This window comes from Talpa occidentalis, unplaced genomic scaffold, assembly GCF_014898055.3.
Source record: "Talpa occidentalis isolate TD23 unplaced genomic scaffold, MPIMG_talOcc4v2.1, whole genome shotgun sequence".
In the NCBI taxonomy this organism is placed as follows: domain Eukaryota; kingdom Metazoa; phylum Chordata; class Mammalia; order Eulipotyphla; family Talpidae; genus Talpa; species Talpa occidentalis.
Genome location: NW_026555331.1, coordinates 33,663,481 through 33,675,523, shown reverse-complemented (window position 1 = coordinate 33,675,523; position 12,043 = coordinate 33,663,481). Strand labels below are relative to the sequence as shown.

General features: G+C 40.0%; 1 protein-coding gene across 1 annotated transcript in view; it reads left to right on the top strand.

Moving 5' to 3' along the window:
• SDC2 (syndecan 2) overlaps positions 1 to 11,697 on the top strand; it is a 108,621-nt gene extending 96,924 nt beyond the window's left edge. The window contains exons 3-5 of the mRNA XM_037503761.2: positions 3,022 to 3,155; positions 7,824 to 7,959; positions 9,328 to 11,697. Of these exons, the coding sequence (XP_037359658.1) occupies positions 3,022 to 3,155; positions 7,824 to 7,959; positions 9,328 to 9,491 (434 nt within the window). The 3' untranslated portion in view covers positions 9,492 to 11,697. The remainder of the gene's footprint in view (positions 1 to 3,021; positions 3,156 to 7,823; positions 7,960 to 9,327) is intronic.
• Positions 11,698 to 12,043: the final 346 nt, after the last annotated feature.

The window sequence follows — 12,043 nt, the reverse complement described above, 5'->3', positions numbered from 1 at the left end:
TCCTTTTTGTATTTATTCTATCTGGTGGTAGAATAATTTTTTATTCCTTTGTGTATTTCTGTGTCCAAATTTATCTGTGAAGTTGTATTTTTTTTAAAAAAGAACATTATTTATTTTATATGTAGAAGAAAAAGTCATTTTAAAAATAAAGAGAAAAGATTCAATGAAAACATAAAGAAACACTTCCACAATTAAGCTATCAAGGAGAGCTTCAGAGAATGGATGCCACTGATTATGGGTGGGATAGTATAAGTAGGAGCTTCCCAGTTGGAGATGGGCTCATAGCTCTGAGCACTTGGGCCTCCGATGCCTCAGGTGGAGAGCACAAGGCGAGCTGGGGATGAGGGAGAGGTGATCAGCAGTGTTCCTAGTTTCCTGGTTTAGGTAAAATCTTTTTTATAGTCAATAAATACAGTCAAAGAGACACATGATGAGCTAAAGACTCATCTGTCTCTTAGTTAAGAAGTGCTACCTCCTGACTACAGTCTGCCTTTCCATATCTCTTTTCTCTCACAACAGATTGTCCACACCTCTGCTTTGGTGTTTCATATTGGTACCTATTGTGAACCAAGGTGGTTTTACAAACCCTCAATTGAAAAGTGTTTATTTCTCCTGGAACTTTTGTTTTTTGTTAGAAAATCATTTGTTATAGAGGCAAATCAAGTAGGTCATAGTAAAACTTTGATGGAAAATCAGCTAGGCTGATATGAAAAGGAATGTATTTTTGGTGCTGTCATGATTGATGACTTAATTTCATACCACATCTGATGTGCACATTATGTTACCAAATATGGCATGTTTATACATCTGAGAGCGAGCTAGTATTATCCCTATTTTACAGAGGAAGAAACTAAAGCTCAAGCATTATTTTCCCAACACCATAGATCTGATAAATACCCTAAGTTGTACTGGGTTTGTTTGCTGTTTTGTTTAATGTCAAATCCTGTATTTATCCCAATTTACCTTGCCATTTCTTCTGTATAGTATGAGTATACATGCTGACGTGAAAGGAGACAGTTAATCTATTAAAACATGAACCCTAGCCAGAGCTGTTCTACTGTTTCCAGTGTGTCACCTCTTAACTTTCCAAACTGCTTATTACATTAACATGAATCTGTGAGGAATTTGAAACTAGTCATCTTTTGTTCCTCTCTCAGGCAGTAGGTTAGTTTGAGTTAGAATTTGAAAGTATTAGGGTTGTTACAAATTTGACAAATGATCGACTTGAAATTTTATATTTGAATGTCAGAAATGCTCAAATGCTATTTTGGAAAAAAGCAAAAAAATAAAAAAATAAAAAGGTACCCAGATGGCAGTTGGTGGTGAGTCATTATCCGAACCAGTGCTGGGTGGGAGCCTGGGCGTGCTTGGGACTGTCAGGCACTCAGTCAGCAGAACAGATGCAATCCCTTAGCCTTATGGAGCTTCCAATCTAGTAGGAGAGACAGACTTCAATCAGCAGTTACACAAATAAATGCATCATCACAAACTGGTGATTCATGCAGTTTGGGTAAGGAAGGAGGTGCTAAAAATTCACTTTGGAAGATTCTGACCTAATTTGCAGGGGAGACCTTCAGTGACCTTTGAACTTAGGTCTGGAGGTAAATTGGGAATTAACTAAGCAAAGGCTTCTGTCAGAAGATCCAGGAGCCCCAGTTGGAGTCCAGGGGACAGTAAGGACAATGAGGCTGGAGGAAGCTGGAAAGGTAGACCTGTACTAGACCCCTCAAAACTGGGCTGAGTGGTTTATATTTCTCTCAAGAGCAGGCGAGTACCATTGTAATAGTTCTAAATAAGATGATGGTGGGATCACAGCCAATTTGTGGACAGCAGATGAATGGGAGCATTAGGAAGAAGGCAAATGTGGTGGTTCATAGAAAGATTACAGGGCCTTGGATGAGGGTGGTGGCCCTGGAACTGTACTAAGCTGTTAGAATGGAGAAATCCAAGGGTTGCATCAGTAGAACTGGACGATAAATTTAATGTGGTGATAAAGAAGAGGAAGTCAGAGTTGTGGTTTATGGGAATGAAGGGTTACAAGGCAACAGAGGGACCAGGTTCTTGGGGAAAGGGAGGGCAGCCATGGGTTCTACTTTAGACATGTTAGGGGTGTAGAATACCTTCAACCCACTGAAAATGAAAATGTCAAGTAGGCCAGTGGATATATAGGTCTGAATTTCAGAGAAGTGATAGAGGTTAATGATGTCAACTTAGATTTTATTTGTATTTAGATGGTTATTGAAGCTATGAACATGGGTGATGGAGAAAGAGTAGAGTCAGAAGAAACCTGAAGCCTAACCTTAAGAAACTTGGTATTTTGTGTCCAGGCAGAAGGGACTGAACCTGCAAAGGAGACTTGAAAGTATCCAGAGAGGTTAGGGGGAAACCAGGCAGTCAGTCATGGAAGTGCGAAGATAGCATATCAGTAAGCAGATGATAGTGGGCCAGTGTCCAGTGGTTTGAGTAGATGAAGACCATTCTGGAAATTGTCATTGATTGTGATGGGGGACATTGGTTACCTTAATAAGACAGTACCAATAGTGTGATGACAGGGAAAATCTAAAGAGAAGAAGTAGAGCAGAGAATGGAGTAGATGTGAGGAAAGGAGCTAGTGAGAACCCAACGCCACTGGAAAACTCTGGCAAAAAAGGGGTAGTAGTTCCCTTCAGGTAAGTGGTCAGCTGTAGGGGCCTCTTCCTTTTTTGTTTATTGTGTTTTTAAAAATGGAAAATGGAGTATATGTTGCAGTGGAGAAAGGAAGAAATCTCATTGAGGAGAGACTGAATAGGCCAGGGAAACTCAGGAATGTCCAGGAAAATATTATAGAAAACTTGCCTAGCTACCCACAGCCCCATTCAAAACCACTTCTTCAATGCAGTGACACTACAGGAAGGTTTGTGTTGAGTTTTTGAGCAGACATTTTGAGAGAACTCGCTGCTTCTGTATCAGTCTCATGTTGTCTGATAATGCAGGAATCTGTCATGATTCATGTGCTCAGCTCATTGTTGCTCCCCCTTCCAGGAGCCGATGAGGACATAGAAAGTCCAGAGCTGACAACATCTCGACTACTTCCAAAGATACCATTCACCAGTGCTGCTCCTAAAGTGGAAACCACAGCGCCAAAGGTACAGAACAAGATACCTGCTCAGACGAAGGTGTGTTTTGTTTTGCATTGCATGATCAGATTATTGTAAATGCTCTTTTTGAAAATGTGCAGAATGGACCTTTTCAGAGCACCATTTATTTATTTATTTATTTATTTGTAAGAATTGAAGTGTTTGTATTTCTTCTTTATTTTTTAAAATTCAGTTTCCACATATATCCATACAGACAGGATTTTGCATACATAAATGCACACATTTGTTATCATATTTTTATTTTTATTTTTTTTATAATAAATTTTATTTTTATATTCCCCATACAATTGCAACCCCCCCATTCTGACCCCAATCCCTCCCCTCCCGCCCCCTATCCCCCAAAAAGTGTCTCTGGTTCATAGTTTTTTGTTGATTTTGATTTTCACTTTCTTATAGTTATTCATTTTCCTGGTCCCTTATTTAAGTTTTCTAGATTCCTGCTATGAGTGAGACCATCCGGTATTTTTCTTTTTCTTTTTGGCTTATTTCGCTGAGCATGATCCCTTCCAGTGCCATCCATGTTGCTGCAAATTGCATGTGTTTATCTTTTTTGAATGCTGAGTAATATTCCATGGTATATATGTACCACATCTTCTTGATCCAGTCATCTATTTTTGGACATTTGGGCTGTTTCCAAAGCTTAGCTATTGTAAATAGTGCTGCTATAAACATAGGGGTGCAGGTGCCCTTTGGAATTAATGTTTGTGTCATTTGGGTAAGTACCCAGGAGTGGAATTGCTGGATCATATGGATGCTCTGTCTTTAGTAGGTCAAGAAATTGCCACATAGCTCTCCACAGTGGTTGGACCAGTTTGCACTCCCACCAGCAATGCAGGAGAGTTCCTTTTTCTCTACAACCTCGCCAACACTTGTTGTTGCTAGTTTTTTTAATATGTGCCATTTCACTGGTGTAAGATGGTGTCTCATGGTAGTTTTGATTTGCATTTCCCTGATTACAAGTGATGTTGAACATTTTTTCATATGCCTGTTGGCCATTTGCATTTCCTCTTCAGAGAAGTTTCTTTTTAGCTCTTCTGCCCATTTTTTGACTGGATTATTTTCTTTGTTGTTGTTGAGTCTCATCAGCTCTTTGTAGATTTTTGTGATCAGTCCTTTATCATTAGTGTTGGGTGCAAAAATGTTCTCCCAGTCAGTGGGGTTTCTCTTTGTTTTTGTTATTGTCTCAGAGCACCATTTAAAATTATGTTAGGCTCCTGGGGCAGTCCGCCGCTGTCAGCCAGCGATGGCCGGTCCAAGCCGCCTGCCTGGACCTTCAGCCCGAGAGAAGGAAGGTCAGGCGGGAACGAGATGCTTTCGGCTCAGGGTATGGAGTGGCCCAAAGCGGTCAGTTAAATACTGTTAATGAACAGTGCTCTTGTGCCACGGTGAAGGCAATAAATAAAAAGTGCAAAAGCCTCTTGCATCTGACTGCAAAAAAAAAAAAAAAAAAAAAAATTATGTTAGGACAACTAGTCTTTCATGGTATTATTATAAATGGCTTTTCCATTTATGATTATTTTGACATTTACTTGTTGAATAGATATATTTTAGAGTTTTAGTTTCACAGCAAAATTGATTTCCCATACATTCTCTGGCCCCATGTATGTACAGCCTCCCCTACTATCAACATCCTGATTAGTCTAGTGCTTTCTCTGGGTTCTGAAAAATGTATGACTTGTATCCAGCATTATAGTATCACAGTATAGTTTTACTGTCCTAAAAGTCCTCTATGCCCTGCCCCTGCCTATTTATGTCTCCTGTCCCCCAGTGCCTGATCTTTTTACTGTCTTCATAATTTTGTCTTTTCTAGAATGTCACATTGCTAGTAGCATGTAGAATGTAGCCTATGCAAATTGGTTTCTTTCGCGGAGTAATATGCATTTAGGAATCCTCCTTCTCATGCCTTGATATAGCTCATTCTACCTACGAGTTTTATCACCCAGGCCTAGCTTATTGCATATTTTTTACAGGAAATCACAGCCCAGATAGTTTGTTTTCATTTTATGAAGAAATTGTTCGGAGTTAAAGCCAGATCTTTAATTGTCTCTAATGTGCACTTTACATATGCTGACAGCCATGAAATAAGGAGACTCCAAGTATTAGTCTCAGTAAGGTATTTCTCAGAATCTCCTCAGGCTCTCCACCAGTGGTATGTAAACTTGGGCCTCTTTAATGATAATAATGAATCTGGATACAATCTCCCTATCTTCATTTTGAGGGCAGACTTAATAAGAAAGAAAGTTTTTGACCTTAGAACAGAGCAAAGCTAGTACCTAATGAAAACTCTGAACCCTGAGATTTTGGCCTTATTAGCATTATATTGAATTAATTGACCACCCCCTACTAGGTAAGCTGTTTAAGTTTGAAAATGCGCATTAAAGTCTGCAGAAAGCCTACGTTTCAAATCCTGGATCTGGTCAAGTTTGTTAGCTTCTCTGAGCCTATTTCTCATGGGTCACTGAAAAGATTAAGTGTGAATCCAGATACTAGGGCACCTGAGACCCAGGAAGCATTCTGGAAGCCTTCATTGAAGCAATAGAGACCAATCCAGTTCGCCAGATGAGCGTGTGTCGTAACTGTGGTGGCAGACTTTGCCAAAGACAGAGCAGGAGTAACCTGCTGCTTACGGACTTAGAAACACAAGTGTCCCCTTCTGGAGCGCACCCATCTGTTTGGTGACAAATGGCACACTGCCCAGCCTTAGCAGCAGATAGGATGTGGAAGGCTATGTCCTGAAGGTAGAGACAGGACTTCTCTGCAGCAAGAAGCACCCCCTGCAGGCAGGAACACTTGCAACTACCCCACTTTAACCAGAGTACCTGCTTCTTCCTGCTCCTGCTCCCCTGCTGGCCTCCTCTTCCTCTTTCCTCCATTCTGCTAGTGCATGTGAACAGGGTGGTGAGTAACAAGGCTGGCTGGGTTTCTGCAGATTTGAGCCAGTCAAGTCAAGCCTCTCCAGGCTGTAGAACTAAGAAGAGTCAGTGACCAGTGGTGGTGCACTAACGTTACAGTTCAGGTCTTGAGGAAGAAAGGAGAAGTTCTGTGAGCAACAAGGCGCACGGATCTGGCATGAGCAGACTCCCTGTGTGGTAACTGCTCCACACATCTATTAAGTTGAATGAATGAATGAAAGAAGCGAGAAGGGGTGACATGAAAAGTGGCAGGTGCCGCTGATGGTAGGGTGACTGAACACTATCTGTGTGAGGCACAGTTACTCTCTGTGGCTGTTGAAAGGGGCATTGGATCTACCACATTTGCATTTGGTCACTTCTCATAACTTATTCTCTTGTAGTCAGTGACTATCAGAACTCACGCACTTGAGACAGGCGAGTTTTGGCTTTCAAACCTAATTTGACATAGAGTCTGGTCAATTGTTAGCAATGGATTGAAAATTGATTTAGGCTTTTAAAAACTGACTTTAAGGAAGTAATTGTGCTAGCTCAAGATAAAGAAGATAAATTGTTTGGTAGATGGACTCAAACAATAAGGATCCCAAAACACCGTAATATATTTATATTCCTGGTATCTGTTTGCGTTCAATGTCATAATAAAAAAATTCATCCATTCATGGGCAATTTGTTGAGTGCTGCTCATAATGTGTCAAATGCTGTTCTAGGTACAGATAATGATGAATATTGGTAATAAATAATATTTAAAATAATAGCAATTAAATTTTCTATTTTATAATTATTTGACACAGCTAAATTAAACATTGTAGGATACCATTAAAGTAGACTTTGCTTTTGTCTAGTCTCATAATGGCATTTATGTCACTCTTCTAGATAGTCAGTCGTGTTTGTTGTAAATTTATGTCGCAAAAAAATAAAAAAAGTTATTTGTTCAAACAGAGCATTTTACTTCCATTACATTTCAGTGGCATCCAAACAACCCAACATGGATGTGACAGATTGTAGGGTAAGGAAAAATGTCAGGCTTTTCTGCCCTCCCGCCATCAGGATAGATGATGGATCCTTTCCGTCCTGAATGCATGCCTGATGGCGGGCACCTGGAGTAGGGTGTGGGCATAGGTAGATGGGATTCACCTGGGCTGAGACTGGGCTTTTAAGGGTGGCGTCACGGGGACGCCAGGAGAAGCCAAAAGAGAAGCCGAGAGAGAAGCAAGAGCAGCAGAAGCCGAGCGAAGGCCGGAGAGCCCACAGAGTGAAGACCTGCTGGGGGCTGGGAGGCCTGCCAGCCTCCCTGCCCCCCCAGCACCCCTGCCTGCCATATGCCTGGTGAACCCCAATAAAAGACCTGCAAAAGCCACTAAGGACTCTGACTCCTCCTTTACCCGGTCTGCTGGATCAGAAAACCTGCACTGTGTCTATTCCTGCCCCTTTACACAGATCTTTAATTGACTTCTTTTAATCATCAGTGCTGCCTGAAGTCAGTGGAGTGGCTAAAAAGTAGAGATCAGCTAACACCACCTGACCGTGCTATTTGAATTATTGTGAACTCACTAACTAGCCCTCTTGTCTAGATGTGTGATGGGTGTTACGCAAGACTGTGAGCTCCACAGGTCCTTCATAGGACGCACCCATCGGTGTGAACACCACACAGTGAAGATCCCCATGATTTCCTAAACTCACTATTTGAAGAAAACCAACTTTGGTATAAAATTAGGTATTGTTCCTTGCCAGCACATTTTTTTTATATCTTTATAATCTTTCCCTGTCTCCTATTCAGACACCTGAAGAAATTGATAAAGAGAATGTTCTCCCCTCTGATTCTGAACGCAAATTGGACCCAGCTGAAGAAGATACAAATGTTTATACCGAGAAACATTCAGACAATCTGTTTAAACGAACAGAAGTGCTGGCAGGTGGGTAGCTGGTGGGGGTCAGGTGGGAGGGGCCTTCAATAGGCCTCTGTTTGCCTGAATAATATTCTGAGATCTAGGCCCAGCTTGCTGAATGTCACCTTCCTGTTGAAAGTAGGCTTGAGTGTTTCATTTCAGACAGAGGCAAGAGTTTAGACAAATGTTTTTATTATCTGTCAGGCCCCTGACAGAAATGGCTAGGCATTTTGGGGTGGACAACTGAGTGGTGTGGTAGGAGGTGCAGATCAATCAGTCTTGCTTGAAATCATCCCTGATTTCTAATTAAACTTAAAGAGAAGGAAAAGCTCTTCAGGGAGGAGGGCATTTGACACAAATAATGCACAATGGCATTAAGATTGTCTCTAATTGTAGTTTGATGAAAGAATTAGCATTTGATTTTAAAGAGGAGGACTTGAAAGACTTTTTTTTTTAAGATTTATTTATTTATTTATTTATTTATACAAGCACTGGGTACAGTCAGAAGCACAGGAGGGTGAGAGAATTCACCGAGCCAGAGCGGGGAGCAAAGCAGGCAGAAGGACCGAAGTACACTGCTGAGGGGAGCAGCGGGCGGCAGGAGAGGTCTGCGCGCCATGTGGGACCCTCCTCCGGTGGCCGGGGAGCAGCTGGGGATCAAACCGGCGCTGCAGAGGCTGCGGGCAGCTTCGCAACCCAGCGCTCAACCGCTGCACCACTGGGGAGGCCCGCAAGATTTTTTTTTTAAGATTTATTTATTTATGCATAGAAGAACTGGAGTGTAGACCAGAGGTGTGGGGGCAGGAGGGTGAGAGGATTCACCAGAGATAGACTGAGGAGAAAACAGGTGAATTTACTGAAATACACTGCTAAGGAGAACAGTGGGTAAGACAGGAGAGGTCTGCTGCACCATGTGGGTTAGGCCCAAGACTTGCAATATTTAAGAACATGTTAGCCTTGAAAGGATGGTCCCAAATCTAAGACTGAGAGAAAAATTTGCATGCTTTCTTCGTATTTACTCTGACAAAATTTAAGTCAATTATAGTGTGTTTTGTGTTTTCTTTGAAAAAGCAATTAGAAGATTAGACCATGAAATGTGAGTACTGAAAAGACTAGAGAATTTTAAAGTGAGGAATTAGTTGAGGTCATGGCCAGATTTTTCTTATTGAGGCTTTGGGGGATATTATTAATACTCATCAAAGGAAGTATCGTACCTTCCTGAGAAATGACATATTTGCATAATTACCTGGTTACTTCATTGAATGCAGTTTTTACATTTTCTTGGGTTTTCAAATTAAGCCTTTTAAAAATGTGTAAATAGATTGGGCTTGACAAAGCTAATTTCTGCAACCCTCGAATCTCTTTTAAAAGTGATCTTCCTTTGGTGTGTTGCAGCTGTCATCGCTGGCGGAGTTATCGGCTTTCTCTTTGCAATTTTCCTTATCCTGCTGCTGGTGTATCGCATGAGGAAGAAGGATGAAGGAAGCTATGACCTTGGAGAACGCAAACCATCCAGTGCTGCTTATCAGAAGGCACCTACTAAGGAGTTTTATGCGTGAAACTCCCATTTAGTGTCTCTATTTATGAGATCACTGAACTTTGAAAAAAATAAAGCTTTTGCATAGAATAACGAAGATCTTTGTTTTTTTGTTTTTTTCATTAAAGAGCCATCCTGGCACTTTAATGATAAAACCCCATTGTATTTAAAACTTTTCATGTATTTCTTTAGAACAACATAAAATTTAAAAACTTAACATCTGCAGTGTTCTGTGAATAGCAGTGGCAAAATATTATGTTATAAAAATCCTCAATGTTCATGGAATCGGTTTAAGCTTTTATGCGCAAATACAAAAGGATTGTTTTTATTCAATGGTTCCAAGAGGAAAGCTGTTTCATTTGTGTCAGCATGTCTCAAATTGACCTTACCAAGTTGGTCTTACTCTGTTAATTTATCTGTTGTTCCCCTCTCCTTTGCAACACCTCTTGTCCCCTTAAAAACAAAACAAAACAAAACAAAACTCTATGCCTTTTGTAGCTGTTACAGTGCAATTTGTCTCTGGATAATTCAGATAATGGTAATTTAGTGTATATGTGCTTTTCAAATATGTAAACTTTAACCTCCACTTTGTATAAATTTTTAAGTGTCAGACTATCCATTTTACACTCGCTTTGTTTTTCATTACCTGTAGCTTCAGACAGATTTGCAATAGCAAGTTAATGTGTAAAATTGGATTATTACCACAAAACTGTTTAGTCATATCTATCTAATCAGATCTTCTTTTGGGAGGATTTGATGTGAGTTACTGACAAGCCTCAGCAAACCCAAAGATGCTAACAGTATTTTGAGAAGTTGCTGCAGATTCCTTTGGCCACTGTATTTGTTAATTTCTTGTAATTTGAAGGTACGAGTATGGATTTAAGGAAAATTGGTTTTTGTTCTTAAAAATGCATTTAAGTTGTAAACGTCTTTTTAAGCCTTTGAAGTGCCTATGATTCTATGTAACTCGTCGCAGACTGGTGTTAATGAGTATATATAACAGTTTAAAAAGTTGGTATTTTATAAGCACAGACAATTCTAATGGTAACTTTTGTAGTCTTACGAATAGACATAAATTGTAATTTGGGAACTTAAAAACTACTGAATAAATCATGTGGCCTAATATTGAAAATGTCACTGTTATAAATTCTATACATTTTCGATCAAATGTACATCTACCCTTTACTAACGACCGTCTGCTTTCAAGGATGATGTGGGTTTGATTTCTGTGTGTTCCAGAGTATCCGTAAATCAAAACCAAAGAGCTCATCAACGAGGCTGTTTATTACCAGATTCACTTCTGAATTGGCTAGAGTAAATCTGAATGTATCATCCTGTGTGTGTTCCGGTATAGATATTGGAAGGCTGCCAGGAAATTGTGAAGTTTGCAACCTTTATGGGATAGCTGATGGAAGTATTGAGATGGATGCCTGCTTTTGCAAATAACTGTTAGAACTATAAATTCCAAAGAACTGAAGGGTGCTTTTCTGACCTCGGTAGCTAAAGTTTAGTCCTAGAGATTGATTTACCTTTAAAACGGTGCTTCAAATTTCTCCTGAAGCTTAACAGAAGAATAGGTGGAATCCCTTACATAGTTCACACACAGGCAGGAAGGCTCTGTACATTAAAAGGAGGGCCTCACTGCTTCGGATGTAAGTTGCTGGAAAGAGATGGAAGTATAAGAGGGCCCTACCTGGGTACTTCTAATGGAACATTTCCTTCTTCTATTTTTGTCGTTAATTTTGCTTTAAACTATGAGCCACCAGAGTAGGAAGAAGACAGCAAAACAGCAGCGACCTTTCCAACATACAATTTACTTTTTAATAAAGTGTGAATACTTCATTTAGAGAACATCCCCTGGATTTGCCACAGACCTCATTAAAAAAGGAAAAAAAGTTTAAACAGCACTCAGAATAGTGTTTACTTAAATTCTTAATGGCCTTAATTCTCAAATTCTTGTCCCATCACTGGCAGAATCCATCCACTTTGGAGTGATTAAAAGGAAGTGCTAGCACCTTCTAAAGCAGCACAGCATCCCTCAGTTATGGAGGTAAAGAATGTAGTGGGTGTTCCGCTAACTGTGCAATGCATAGTGAATTCAGTTCGTAGGATAACAACTGCTTGGAATATCCATGCCAGGAAAAGAATATTTCTGGCAAATATTTTGTCACTGCTGTAAAGCAAAATATTTGTTAAAGTGCCAAAATAAAGTCTGTCGTGCTGAAAGTGAAAAATTGTATAGACTGACATCTAGTTTTCTTCAACTCTGTTTTCTGCTTAGTTTTTAATTTTCTTTTTAAAGATGCAGTAAATAGTATTATTGAAAAGGTATTAGTAATGATTACCAATTTCAGGAAAATTCTGGTAAAATATAACATTAAAGCCAAGGTGAAAATTTCCTGTTTCCTTAACCACATGTCAATGATTTCCTTTGTGTGACTATGGCCTTCTGTTTGAAAGCCTTGCATATTCAAACTGCCCCAGTTTCAGCACATGGGGTGATTGGAATGGGTTCATGTTTGTCTGTTTGTTTTTTAAGTTTCAGCTTTAAGTGTGTAGTCTCTGGACTATAGG